Consider the following 15187-nt stretch of genomic DNA (forward strand, 5'->3'; position numbering starts at 1 on the left):
TTCTGTTTTGAGGTAGAAACAATTGGTAAGTAGAGAAGATCCTAAGTGGTCCCAGAGGCTACATTTTCTGGCAAATAAATTAGGCCAGGGTGCACAAGGAGCTCTGGCTTTGAAAGCAGATGGCATAATGCAGCTTTAATCCAGGTGCTTTACTCCTCTTCTGCCCTTAAAATCACATTTATATGCTGCCTGCTTGCAGTGGCTGTGCTGACCCCAACCCCATCTCTACGTATTCATCTGAGAAACTGTAAATGGTATGGTCCGTAATTACATAAAAGAGCAAACTAATAATAAAATGCAAAGGCTGATCTGTACTCCAGGCATTCTTGGTTGACCTGTATGAATGTAGGCAGGGACTGATCTCCGTCCTGCTTTCCTAATGGTGGAATAGAATGGGAGGAATTTTTAAAAATCTTTTTCTCTTGCATGGGGAAAATAAGAGCATTTCACAGATAAATCCTTGGATATTTCCTTTATTGTCTACAGTACAATTAATGCTGAGGACTGGTACCTCTTAAAGTATGAGGAACTTGAAAAGCCTAGTCTGCAGTTACCTCCTGGGTGACTTGCTGCACTGAGTCCAGGACAGCACCACATTTACTATCTCTTTGTGGTCTGTGACAAACTGGAGTAGCCTAGAAAAATTGTGGGTTGCATCTGCCATGCAAGGCTTGGAATACATCCATTTCCTCTGAGAAGAAATAAAGATCAAAGGGAAAGGTATTTTTGGTACTGTTTTTCTTTGTTCCTCTGCTGTGGGGTTGTTTGTACAAATTAAGCCTGTGATGGAAGGACTTGACAGAATCTGCACTTGTCTTGTATTGGCCAGGTTTTCATGTGGTTGAGCATGTGGGCAGATGACACTTCTGTATACATGAAAGTATCTTGGAACTCTGCTGAAATAGCTGTGTGAACAACAATAGCAGCTGCTGCAGCTTTGGCACAGCAGTAATAGCTATGCTTGCAGCTGTGACTGCAATAGAAGCCACGGGAAAGCCAGGAACACTCTGGCTGTACGCTCAGTAGTGCTGGCTGGTGTGCTGTGACTACCTTTTATGTGACAGAAGTGTTAGAGCAGATGGTTAATTAAAATCCAACAAAGAGTGAGCCCTCAGGCTAAAGATATCCTCCTTAGATGCCCATTCCTGTAGCGTGTGAAATGTTGGACTTCAGCATAGAGCTACAGACTGTGCAATTGTTTTCTTAATAGGCTTATGGAGAAGGGAGAGGGACCTGCCAGCATCATGTCGGCCTGTGGAACTTGCTGTTGTGTATCATTCAGGTTTGTAAAGTGCAATAAGGTAATGCATCAATAATGTAGGTAGGGAGTAGTTTTGCACTAAGGTATCTGAGTGTCAAAAACTGTGCACAAGTCAGTCACGAGCCAGAAAATAAAGCCATCCTGGGCTCCATCAGGAAGAGCACTGCCAGCAAGCTGAGGGGTGATGATAGTTCTTCAACCCTCCAGAGAGAGTCCTGGAATGCTGGGTCTAGTGCTGGATGCCCTGGCAAAATGGAGACACTGACATCCTGGAGTGAGACCTATGAAGGGCAATCAAAGGCAATTAGGAGAATGGGCCATCTGTCATATGAAGAGACGCTGACAGATGTCAGACTGTTCAGTCTCTAGAAGGCTCAGAGGATCTTTTCAGTGTCTAAAAATAGATTATGAGAGGGAGTAAAGAAGGCAGAGCTGGTCTCTTTAGTGGTATTCAATGACAAAATGGACCCAAAGTGAAATACAAGAAATTCAATTTAAGCATAAGAAAAAGCTTTGGCATTCCAAAAGCAACCAAACACTGATGAAACAACTTGACTGAGGAGGTTGTGATATGTATATTCTTGAAGATTCTCAAACCTCAAACTTTATAAAGCCCTGAGTAATCATTTGTGATCTGCTCTGGGCAGGAGGGTTGGATTAGATGATCTCTAAAAATTCCTGCCAGTTTCAACCTTTCAGCAGTCCTTTGATAGAGCAACCTGGTAACAAAGAGTAATTTTGCTCCTCATCTTTAGTAACAATGTACACATTGTTATGCAATGATAATTTACTAAACAACAAGGGAGAAGGCCCAAGATTGGGTAAGTAGCTATAAGATGGACATGTACATCTCATGGAGTAAATTGGTCTGTGGGACTGAGAGTTCTCTGAAACATACTGGCCTTGACACCAAGGTAAGTGGTGACTGGTATGCTGAGAGCAGCACAAATGGGATTTAACTTTTAATTTTTTATTTAGTTGACAGCTCCATGAAGGTCAGCTTGAGGAAAAAGCCTTTCATACAACTTGTGTGCAAATTTTACAAATAATAGGCAAAGTCTAGCATTGAGCTGACTGGGTAGAAGCAGGTCCTTTGGCAGTGAGTGAGAGTGGGCGGTAATTGTCCTATAAATGAATAATGGCATTTTATCTTGGGCCCTGTAGAAGGGTGAGAGTGGGTAGATGAGCAGGAGGAATTCAGATGAGAGGGTTAAAATAATATGGACTGGATGATTGACACAAACATTCTGCAGAAGTCTGTACATATCAAAATGGTATTAGTCACTGTCAGCAAACAGAATGTTACAAGAAAAAATAATTAGCTGTGTGGATAGATGGGGAAAGTTATGATTTAGTGCTGTTGTACTAGAAAATGTCAGCAAGGGAGTTAGGTAAAGCATGAAAAAGTCCAGAATATTCTCTAAGGCTAAGGCATCAACTAAGCTGTGGGCCCTGGAGACATATGGCTATTGATATTGAAGAGAGAGAGATGACTGCCAAGAGAATTTGGAGGAAAGTAAAACTATTTTACTGTTAGCTGCCTACAATGATAAGAGATTTTAATTTGGATCAGAATTAATTGCTATGGTAGAAATATGGTGATGAGTCATGTGATAAATATGTATTTATTGACACAATTTCCTACAAAGAAACAGTCTTTGATTCAATATGCTAATGATCAAGTCCAAGAGACAGGAGAACTAGAAGCTGGCAGTCATTCTAGTAAAGAGATCAGATCTCAAGGAGTCATTGTAGATTGTGGCTTGGCTAACAAAGTGGAAATGTGAATCTCAATTTTGAGCTTCTCCTAGGAAAGAAACCTTGACAAAGCAGTTTCATTGAAGAGCCAGAGTAGGGGATGCAATGGAACTAATCAAAGAAGTCCCTAGTGTTCATTGCAAATTATAGGGAGGTTAGAGATGAAAAGGAAGTGCAGAGGAAATAGGATTACAGATGGGTGTGAAACTCAGGTATGGTTACATTGCAAGGAGTAAGAAACAAAGGAAAAGGGTAGGAAAAGGAAAGGATCAAAATGAACACATGGGAAACCAAATGAGATGAAACTGATGTGGAAGATGGCTAAAACAATTGCACTCCTCAAAACAATTAATATATGGTGATGCATTTTTAATGTGTAGCCTTCTCCCTTGTATTTACTGTGACACTAAATAATAAGGACACCATGTCCTTATTAAATTTAAATAAAAGGACTACCAAAGTTAAGGTGTCCATTTTTGCTACACTGATACAGCTTTCCAGACCTAGGTATTACTACAAGAACTTGTCATCTGACTGTGTTTTTATTTAATTTTCTCATCTTTATGCATGCTTATATACAAAAAGTCACAACAGGCTTTTCCAACTTTGAAGCAGGTCAGTATTTGTCTTGAAAATTGCAAATCTGGTTTTCTGAGGTAAGTATGGTATGGGTATTAATGTAACTAAATGAGTTTTTAATTCAAAAAGTTACAAGGGAATTATAATGCCACTTTATGACAGAAATAAAAACCCCCAACTAACCCGTCCCAAAACCCAATAAATTACCTTTGCTCCTTCAGAGAAGCAAATCACTTCCCTGCAAGCATCTCATTTGTCTGTTTCAAATAAACAGTGTTTGGGGATGTACTGTTTGCTCAAAATATCTGATGGTATTGTTGGAATATAACCAATGTCTTAAAAAACATCTTTATTATATTTCAGACATTACGTGAGAGACAATTTTTTAAAAGTAATACCACACATAATATACTGTTTCAGATAAATAAGACCAATCAAAATCCATTGAGTTTTACAGAATTGTTTTGGGCTTTATAAATCTGTACACATATGAAAGCCGAATATTTGCTAAAATAGATGAGATTGTAATTAAGATTTTCCTTTGTCCCTTGATGTGTTGAATGCATTATGTGCTAGAAACTACCATCTTGAAAGTACTGTATTTTTCACTAACATTAAAAATCTGGTGTATGAGTATTAGGGCAGCTTAGTAGTGCCTGTGGGTACTGTGATATTAACATTGAGATCTCATAGCACTTTCCAGTACCTAAAGGGGGTCTGAAAGTTAGCTGGAGAGAGACTTTTTGCAAGGGGATGACAAGGGGGAATGGCTTCCAACAGGCAGAGAGTAGGTTTAGATATTAGAGAGAAATTCTTTCCTGTGTGGGTGGTGAGGCACTGGGACGGGTTCCAAAGACGAGTTCTGGATGTCCGTCCCTGGCAGTGTTCGAGGCCAGGTTGGATGGGGCTTTGAGCAACCTGATTCAGTGGAAGGTGTCCCTGGCCATGGCAGCGTGGCTGGAGCTAGACGATCTTTAATGTCCCTTCCAACCCAAACTATTCTGTTATTCTATGACAACAGTGGAAAGAGAAAGAAAATAATTTGAGAGAGTATGATGTGTGTTTTATATCAACTATACAACATTGCTCAAGTTACAACTGCAATCTCAGGGAGCTCTGACGAAGAACAATCTCCTTTCCTCCTCGCCGCCGTACTCGCACGCTGTGGAGGGGTCGCCGCGGGGCCCGCGGCTGGGCACTGCAGCCACACTGGCCAGCCTCCCAGAGGGAGCGTGTGTGCTGGGATTCAACATGAGCGCCGGACCGCGGCCACCGCTTCTGGAACGGGACAGCGCAGCCAGCCCCCTCCCGGTGCCGGGCCGCAGTTGGGAACGGGACAGCTCAGCCAGCCCTCGCTCGCGGTGCCGGGCCGCAGTTCGGCTCAGCCAGCCCTCGCTCCCGGTGCCGGGCCGCAGTTCGGCTCAGCCAGCCCCCTCCCGGTGCCGGGCCGCGGTTCGGCTCAGCCAGCCCTCGCTCCCGGTGCCGGGCCGCGGTTCGGCTCAGCCAGCCCTCGCTCGCAGTGCCGGGCCGCGGTTCGGCTCAGCCAGCCCTCGCTCCCGGTGCCGGGCCGCGGTTCGGCTCAGCCAGCCCTCGCTCCCGGTGCCGGGCCGCGGTTCGGCTCAGCCAGCCCTCGCTCGCAGTGCCGGGCCGCAGTTCAGCTCAGCCAGCCCTCGCTCCCCATTCACGGTCTTTCCGCCCCGGGCTCCGCCTGGCCCCGCGCAGTGCGCATGCGCGGCACGCAGCTGTGGCGCCGTTGTTGTGGCGCGGCGGGGAAGCACGTGAGGAGTGCTACGTCACCATAAACACTCGTGGGCAACATGGCGGCGGCGCCGCCGAGCGGCAAGGTAATGGGGGCGGGCGGCGGCGGCGCCGGCCTCTCCCGCCTCTCCCCCCGCGGGACGCGCCGTGTCGGGCGCTGGGTCACGCTAGGTGGCGGGAGTCGCGGGGAAGGGGGGTCGGGCCGCTGAATGGCGTGAGGGTGCCTTTTCTCCCGCCGTGCGGGTGTCGCCTGACGGGGCCGCCTCTCCGGGAACGTGCCGTCCTGGCCTCGGGCAGGCCGGGCCGGGCGCCGGCAGCGGCCGCGGGCCCTGAGCGCCGGAGGCCGAGGCGGCCGGCGGGCGGAACTGGGGCCCTTGCTGCACCTGGCGGCCGGGCAGCGCCCGGGCAGCTCGGCTCCGGCCCCGGGCGGCAGGAGCCCGCTCCGCCGCGGCCGGCAGCTCTGCGGCCGCGCTGGCTCTCGGCCCGAGGCAGAGGAACGCGGCTTGTCCCGTCTGCGTGGCCCGGAGGTGCTCATGGACGGTAGTGGCCTTTCCCCCGGCCTGCGCGCTGGTAGTGTGTGGGAACCTGCCCCCGGCGTGGGTACAAAGCCTTGTCAGTCCTATAATTTGGTAATTAAAAATTATTTGTATGTCGTGGATCCTTGCCGAGCGTTCCGGAACGAAGCATTATTGCTTGGCAGGGACTGAGCTCGCAGGAGGGGGAGGTACAAGCAACACCCACTGTTTCCCTCCGCCCCCGTCAACAGATGCGAATTGCGTCCGTATTGTTTTTTTGTAGAAATAGTTTTATTTCATGATTCTGTCTTCTGAAAGTGTTGCTTTGCAATGCAGTGTTCTCAAGCATGTGGACCCTTTATTTAGGATTTAAAATCTCGGTGTGGTGTCCGATTGTATGTAGTAGCCATGGTGAGTGAGTGTGTGATAGTCTGCAGTTTCACTTTTCCAGCACGGCGCAGAAGATGATCGTTTCAGTTCACGCTGGTCTCGGCATTTGAGAACACACGTCATTAGCCACGTCTGCGCTTCTCCGAGGGTGCTGAGGAGTGCCCTTAGCTATAGCACGAAAATCCCGTAGAGTTCTTACTTTGTGCCACCTTACCAGATCCGTTTCAACCAGAATTGTTGGAGCAGGGAATTTCTGCAGCTGGAGCTTTTGCAACTTTATTTTTATGTTCTTTACTGCTGTTGAGTGTGTATATAAAAAGATAACCATACTGTCCTCCCAGCTGTTTCTACCTATGCACATCCAATTTTTATGTATACAGACAAGTTCCTTGTCTGGTTTTATCCATTTTAATATCAACACAGAAGTTTATTGGATGAACGGCAATATTTTAATTTTTTAGATAAATATTTTAATATTTTAATTTTTCAGGTTGTTTTTACTTTTCTACTTAGGCTTTTATCAGGATCTTCTTCAGAATGTCTCTTGTGAAAGCAGCTGTATTATGATGGTTTATATGAGATGTTAGAATGGTTGTGGATAGTTGTTTGTAAATTTGCTGTGTATTCTTTGTTCCTTTCCAAGAGCCCTGTTTGCCTAAGACTACATCTCTAAGACATTGCAAAACGGCTTTAGTTATGCCACATCCACAATACTAATGCAACTTATAATTCAGTAACATTCTTTGCCATGTCTCTTTTAACACAGAGGAAAAATGACAGTTGTGTTTTCCCAAACTTCATGAAGTGGCTGGGCTGATTTGACGTTTCACTGCTCTCAGGACCAGTTCCATCCTTCTCTGTATTTCCCCACCTGTGTGTTGCACTGTTGCTTTCTTGGATACTGTACTCATTTGATCTGCCAGGGATTAGATCTAGCAAGCTGAAATAATACATCCAGCTGTGCTTACTTTTATCTGGCTTAGTTTTCTGTTGGGAGCACATTGGACCACAAATTGTTCCTTTGAGTGGCAGCAAGATTTTGGAACGGCTTACAAACTTCAGGTGGAATAAATGCAGTGTAGGTTGGTACAGACCCAGTGTTCTCACTTCAGGACTTTTGCACGTCAGTGTTTCTACAAGTTGTGGATGTCCCAGGTTAACTGCAGTGTTCCTTCTGGCTGTGCAATTTGTTGTAATGGGGTGTTTCAGATGGTAGCTTTCCGAAAGAACAATAGGTAGTTTGTGGGATGCTTTATTCTCATGTGGCAGATCTTATCACATGAAAGTAATGTATTTTAACGTATGTTCTGCTTTCTGCAAAATATTACACTAAGTGGTTCCCATGGAAAGCACATGGCAGTATATTAAGCAGCTGGGATAGCCTGCATTGTTTCAACTTTCACAAAGACTTGTTTTAGCAAACCATATAAGATTGTGGTTTCTATTATATTTTTACCCTGTTTGCCTTTCTCTTCTCTATTGCAGGTTTTTGGGGTTTTATTTGTTTGGTTTTGTATTGTTTGTTTGTTTGTTTTTATTTCCAAGACATTATTTATATCAGTAGATTCAGAATCCAGCTATTTCATGTAGTCTCTGGTTTCTGCTCCATGGGATATGAATTAAAAATGTTGTTATCTCATCACTACTTTACTTGGACTTTTGTCCTGTTTTGTTTTTTTTTTTTTTCCCTTGCTGGAACCTCTCATGAGGTTCTTATCAGTGTTTTTCTCTATATGGATGGTTAACTCGGTTCAGGAAAAGTTACTGCAGTTGAATTCTGGAGATGTGACTCATTCTTTATAAATTACTATCTGCCCTAGAACAGTATGAGCTTCAGTTTTTGCCCTTTCTTAGAGTTGCTAGTTTTTTCTGGAAGTAACTTGGTAGTAAGGTCATTTATTTTTAGAGCTTTTGACTTCATGTAAATAGGTATATTTATATATTATAAACATATTATACTTTATGAAAACAAGTACATTTTCTCTCTTTTTATTACTTAAAAAATGGCAGTTTCCTTATTTTATTCAGAGACCCTACTCTGTATATAACAGAAAACTGTTAGAAAATGAGCTAAAAATTGTGTATGGGGAGAAGTACAAGCTTCAATTTCAGTCTGTCGGTATACAGGTGATTATTGCAGCTGATCTAAAGACAGTAATGATTCTTTTTTAATGTTCTTGGAGGTCAGAGTATCTTCAGCACATGGGCTGTTAGATCTTTCTCAAGTTACCAATTGACACATGGGCTGTCAGAAAAGTTATTTTTCACTTGCTTGTGCTCTTGCTCTTGGAGTTAAAGTTTCAGAGTGTTAACTGGCCAAGCATCTGAGCTTTATCTCTGAGCTCAGATGTCTGGCCATTTCAGCAACTAGAAGTGTTCAGGGAGCTATTACTAAATAGTGGTGTTGGGGAGGGGATTTGTGCTTGCAGTGGAAGATTGTTTTGTTTTTTAAAATATGGTATTAAAATTAGCTTTGCATCCTTCATGTATTTTGTTGGCATAGATACAGTGAATGATTTTAGGTGTTTATCTATTCTGTGGGATAGGCAGTGTCTTGTTCCACCTTCTACTAGTTAAATGTGAGTGCACAGAGGCTCCTGTATTATTACATTGTGCCATTTTATTAAGCATTTGATTGAAAATATTTGTTATATATTTTTCAGCTTTTATAATTTACTGTGAATACAATCATAATCCTTTTTGATTATACTGTACTTCGTGGGTTTTCTGTGTGAACAGACGACTGTCTCTCTTGAATTTACTTAAGGCTTTATTATGCTTGAATGTAAAGCAGTTCAGTGATAATTCTGAAATTTCTGTATTTTCTTTTTATTTTCTATTCATTAAGGATTTCTCTTTGCAGAAGTGCTTACAATAGGACCAGTGGGTTACTACCTGAAGCTCTTGCTGTCAGTACCCTGAACAGACTTGTATTTTCCCTGATGCCCTGCTATTTTTGCATGAGTAGCAGAAATACCCTGTAGATCAAGAAATCTTCAGAGCACGTGAGACAGAGCTTGAAATATGTACTGTGGTGCAGTAGGAGACTTATGTAGTTCCTGGTGTTGATAGCTTTCTCATATTTGTCACAACATGAACAACATTTGTTGGATTCTGTCTCTCTCCACCCCTCCCAGACCTAGACATTGGGTGTTTTTAAGTCTGGCAGGTGTGAAATGTTACTTTCTTGGGAAAAAATGTTGAGCCACAAGCTCAGCAAATAAAAGGCATACAAGGTTCAACAAGGCCAAGTGTAAGGTCTGTGGGCCAATCCCAAGCACAAGTACAGGCTGGGTGTAGAATGGATTGAGATGAGTTCAGGGGAGAAAAACTAAAGGGTGTTCACAGGAGAAAAACTCAGTATGACTCAAGTGTCCACCTGCAGCTCAGAAAGCCAACTGTGTTTTGGACCACATCAAAAGCAGTGTGGTCAGCAGATCACGGGAGATGGTTTTCCCTCTCTCCTGTGCCCTCATAGGACACCATGTGGAGTATTGTGTCCATCTCTGGAGTCCCCACCACAAGCATAGATGCAATGTAGCAAAGAGGGTATGAAGATAGTCAGAGAGCTGGAGCACCTCTTCTGTGAAGGAAGGCTGAGAGAGTTGAGGTTTTTGGTCTGGAGAAGAGAAGGCTCCATAACACTCTGGAGTGCCTTCCAGTATGTAAAGGGGACTTACAAGAGAGCTGGAGAGGGATTTTTCCCACAGGAATGTAGTGATAGGATGAGGGGCAATAGCCTTCAGCTGAAGGGGAAGCATAGGTTTAGATTGGGTATCAGGAAGAAGTTCTTTGCTCTGAGTGTAATGAGAACACTGAAACAGATTGCCCAGAGAGGTTGTCTACTCCCGATCCCTGGAGGTGTTCAACATGAGGCTGTATAGGGCTGTGAGTAACCTGGTCTAGTGGAATGTTGCCTGCCCATTGCAGGGGGCTTGCAGCTAGATGATCATTAAGGTCCCAAACCATTCTGTGATTTGTGTTTTATTACGATTCATATGCCAGATATTGTAACATATCTTCTGTAGAGCAGAAGATCATGTTGATCAAGTTAATGTTGGCTTGATGTTTTGTGGAGCACTCAAATGTATTGGCACCTAGTCATTGGAAACAGACTTTTGATGCATAGGTACTTAAATGTGCCCAGTCACACTTTAGCAGTGGATGTGTGAGTAAGCTTTGGGCAAACATTACTTATTCCAAAGAGGAAGGTAGAAATTCAAGCAGCATAATGTAGACTTTTATTTTGAGTTATATTTCTTTTTACTTAATGCATAGTTATAAGCTAAGATGCTTTGTTTCGTGGATGCAAGGTCACTTATGCCAGCCATTGTCTGAATTAATTTTATTGGCCTGTAATTGTTTCCTCACTATGTTGCATTTTTTTGTTCTGTTTCCTTTCCATTAGAATCTGAAAATAAGGTGCTGCACAGCTGCTATATCTGTTGTTGATGTTTGTGGACGTAGCCATTTTCCCTCAATTTGAAGTTTGCAGAGCATTCAGACTTTTCTACTCAGTCACTTTATTATGAACATGTCTGTTTGCTGTTTCAGCTGTTGAATCCTACCTGATTCTCTAACGTGGAGCAAAAAATGAAGTAACTGCTATTGAAAAGCTGTTAATATCAGTATTTACAGTGTGCCATAGTTTGTAACTTACTCCAGAGCAGTAATTGAGCTGATTGACTATGTAAGAGCTTCAAAGTGCGTCTGTTATGAGATGCTGGATGGCATCTTGGCAGAGCAGTGCTGGCCTCAGGCTGTGCTCTCTGGCAGAAAAGGGGAGTGAAGAAGACAGGGTGAGAGTATGAAGTGTCTGAAACATGGGACAAACTATCTGGGAGAGTTGAAGTGCTTCTCCTTTCTCTCAAGTATTCTGTGTTTGACAGGTTGTTGGTATGTGACAGTCCTAGGAACAGGAGATCAGTACGCAATCAGTGCACATGGTGACAGCTAATACTTAGGCTCAGCACAGGCAGGGTGGAAAATACATGGGTGAAGATGGCAGGACCATACTGTTCTGTGGTAGCCCCAGATCTTAGCTCTCCTTTTATTTGTTGTCTATACTTCATTGTCTTAGGGTGCAATGTTGTCATCTTTCACTAGCAGGTAGCACAGGGTTGTTAATTGCTATTGAATAGCAAGCATTAAATCACAAGGCTTTGCTTGTAGTCTGTCATATATTGTTGGTGTAGCATCCCAAAGGTCTTCTGCTCATACATGTCTTAAACAACAAAAATCCTACATACGTTGCCTGTTTGCTGCCCAGTGTAAGCAGAACAATAGAAATATGGAGATATGCAGTGTCCATGCTGTGTCCTTATGATATTAAGAATGGTGCAGTTTATTTCTCAGAAAATGTTATTGGGGCAATGGTGGGACTTCAGAAACCTATTTTTTGCTGGACACAGACTATAAATACTTGAAGAGTTTTCCAGAGCCTTAACTAGCATATGCCATGACATGTAAACTGAGCCTACATCCTACTGCTTCTGTCTGTTTTTTAATAGTAGGTGGGTATACAGCTATTGCTTTGTGCAGCTTTCCTGAATTTTCTGCTGTGGTTCCCTGTTTGTACAGACCCTCAGTCAGGATATGACTTGGAATAGCAGTTGTCTCTGTGTGGTACAGTGCTTTCAGTGACTGATCAGATGAATAGTGAATTTGCCTTCGACCTCTGTAGCACCCATGGAAAAAAAGAAACAGGTCAGAGTGGCTCACTAGCTTTTGGAAATGTAAATAAATGTTTAGCTTTTGGAGGGATTCTGAAACAGACAGGCAATGGGTCTAGTTTTCATTCAATAGAACTGGACAAAAAATACACTGTAAATTGTGCTTGTATACTGCCAGCACGGACTACTTGATAAGCACTAAAGACTTACAAGCATGAGCTTCTGAGGTACATCTTATTTCAAACTTGAGACTTAAGGATTATTAAAAAGTAATACTTAAAGCATACTTTTTTCCTACTGTCTCCATAATGTTCTTAGCGAAATAGTTGCCAGCTGAATGCTTTTACAGTCTTATGTTGCCTTAAGTAATGCTTATTACTTGAAGTATTCTAGGAACTTAAGGATACCATGGATAGATAAATCTGTTCTTCATAGAACTAGCTTTAAGCTAGTAAAATGTCTGAAAATCTTTCAGTAATTCAAATATATGGCCACAAGATATAATTAAAATTTATTTGAAATCAAGTTATTTTCAAAATTATTCAGCTTCTGTCACATTACATCTTCATTTGCTTTGGTTGTGTTGGTGTGTGCTTTCAATAAACACTCTTCTTTTTTCATTTGTGTTTTCGTTGTGGAGCCAGCAGAGTCTGACTTTCATGTAGGTAATAACATCTAAACCTGTGACATACGCATCTCTGTGGGCAGTTCAGTAGATGTTTGCAAACAGGTACAGAAGAAAACAGAACAATTGCTGTTTAAGTCTGTAGTGAGGCCTTGTCATTGCCTCGAGCATGTGAGCAACACAAAGGGCATTTCTTCCCCGAGGTTCTGTTTCAGGGACCAGTGGATAGACTGCAGAACACAGAATTCTTATTAGCTGGATGGTTGGAAGGGCTGTAATACTGGGGTGAGGGATACTTTTGGGATTTTATTAAAATCCTAGGGACATGTAGAATTATCTAGTGACCTGTGGTATGCACTTATTAACATCAACTTGTCTTTTTTTTATTATGGACTTACTGATTTTGTGTAGATTTAGGGGAAGAGTGATGGCTCTAATCATATGAAAACAAAACGTAAGATTGAGCTTGTCTCTGCATACTTCTCACCTTTGTAAAGGATCCCATGATGAATATGTAAAATAATGAATAGTACAAAACCAAGGTGAGCCAGTAGGGTGTTTTCCTGTCTTATAATACAAAAAGTGTAATGGACTAACTGAGCTGATAATATTCTTTAAAACTCTTGAATTCTTTCACACAGTGGGTAATGAAGCCTTCCTAATTCACTAAAGACTAAAGATTATCAAGATTTCAAAAAGGTTATGTTGCTTTCCTATGCCAAGGGGATTGACAGGTGATACAGAAGCAGATTTGGGTTGGGTTTGGAGGGGTTATAGTTACTTCAACAGCTTATGAGAGGTCATCAGTCTCATTATCTTGTCCTGGCTGTATCTAGTTCCTTCTACTCTCTCCATATGTAGGATCTCAGTACGTAGCTGTCGCATGCAAACCTTACACAAATCCTTGGTATTTTCCTGATGCTTCGGGTCATCCTCCAACATTTATGCCTTTTTGCATGTTCTGCAGTAACCTACTGCTTAGGCAAGAGGCAATGTGTGAAGCCATTACTTAGTTTTGAAATCTGTTTTCTTGAATGTTTAAGAGGTCGAAGTGTGCTGACTCATCAGGTGTTTCCCTGAGTATTGAGCTGCAGAGGCCCTGAGCAAAAACCTTTGCAGGCCATATGGTGTGTGAGGTTGAGCTACTAAGTTTAGTAGCAGTTGTCTACTGATGGATGGGGTTTTACTCAAATCTAACTATGGGTATACTGTCTTTAAATTTGATCCCTTCCTTAGTACTAATTACTTGTACATGTAATTTAACATTACTTTTAGTCTTTAAACTGAGTTTTAATTGCTTGCTAGTGTTGCAGTACCAGAAAACAAAAATCTGTAACAAGCTATGTTTTACTGTAAAGTTCTGTAAGAATACTTAATAGCATTTTTGAATTTTCAGCTTGCTAAGAACATTGTGTGAAATATAGCTACCCAGTGTAGCTAATTTTCGGGTGCTACCACATTTGCAAACTCTGTTGTTCAAATGCATTTGTGGAGTTACCTTACAAAGTACTGCTGAATAGAGTGGCTCAGTATTTTGAAGAATTCAATATGGTAACTCCCAAAATTTTCTGCAAAGGGATTAACTGTGAAAAAATATCTAGATATTCTTTTGTACAATCAATGTTATCTCTTTCTTAAATTAGTTACAGTTCCAGTTAACTGTTGGAAAAAGTAAATAAATAGATCAGGCTTGTGATTGGAAAAGAAAAATCTCAGCAGCTTGGCCTTCTGGCCTTTCAAACTTGGAGATTTTCTCTTAAATAACAGTATGAGGGGAATAAGGTGCTTTGTGACCAGACCTCTGTTTTACAAACAGCCTCTGAAGTTTTGAGTATGTGCTTTGGTTTTGGTGGAGCGTGGCACAGGGAGCTGAAGCTGTTACAAAGAACAGTATAAGATTTTTCAGTTGCGTGACAACTGTGGCGATGGAAACACATTTTCTTTTTCCATGAAAGGAAGTGTTTGTCCTTCTGAGAGATTAATGGACAGAAAAATAATAAAAACAGTTATTAGATCTCATATCTTCTAGACTGAGAAGGTATACTTTATGATACTTACTAACATTTTTGGCAGACATGCTCTTCTACCAGTATAACTCTGATACAAATAGATTTTTTTCCTTTTTTTGTGCTGGGGCAGCTGTCCCAGTGATTGACAACTGGTTCATATTTCTGACTAGTTTCCATGATAGATTGGGTCCATATAGCTAGAAGGTAAAATTTAAATAAATGTCAAGGTTGCTTTGTTTGAATGAACTGAATTTGAAAAGGAGGATCTTTTTGGATAGAAAAGAGAAAAACACTGTAATAGACAACAGGAAAGAAAACTTCCAATATTCGAAAGGCAATGATGTTAATAATCCTTCAAGCACATGTGCTAAGTGATCTTTAGAGATTTCTTCCAAGTGTTATTTCTGTTTAACCAGGACACTCCTGAAATTTCTTGCTTGTGTAAAAGGTAGAGAAATTGAAGCAAAACTAAAACAGTAATTTAAGTGAATTTTATGGCTCTTTTTAAACCATGCTTTCTCATCTGGCTAGTTGAGCTTACATGCCTAACCTTTTAGTTTACTGGCCTGACTACAAGTGTAATGATTTTAGAAAGCAGATAAATGAGAAAAATAGCTCCT

General features: G+C 42.0%; 1 protein-coding gene across 7 annotated transcripts in view; it reads left to right on the forward strand.

Moving 5' to 3' along the window:
• Positions 1–5396: 5396 nt before the first annotated feature.
• TBC1D15 (TBC1 domain family member 15) overlaps positions 5397–15187 on the forward strand; it is a 35210-nt gene continuing 25419 nt past the window's right edge. For 4 of the 7 annotated variants that reach the window (XM_085569830.1, XM_085569832.1, XM_085569831.1 and 1 more), the window contains exon 1: positions 5397–5985. In XM_085569830.1, coding sequence (XP_085425956.1) covers positions 5890–5985 — 96 coding nt within the window. In that variant the 5' untranslated portion in view covers positions 5397–5889. The remainder of the gene's footprint in view (positions 5986–15187) is intronic. The other 3 variants (XM_021528975.3, XM_021528976.3, XM_085569833.1) reach the window with 1 other exon arrangement.

This window comes from Lonchura striata, chromosome 1A (genome assembly GCF_050655825.1).
Source record: "Lonchura striata isolate lonStrDom1 chromosome 1A, ASM5065582v1, whole genome shotgun sequence".
Classification (NCBI taxonomy): Eukaryota; Metazoa; Chordata; class Aves; order Passeriformes; family Estrildidae; genus Lonchura; species Lonchura striata.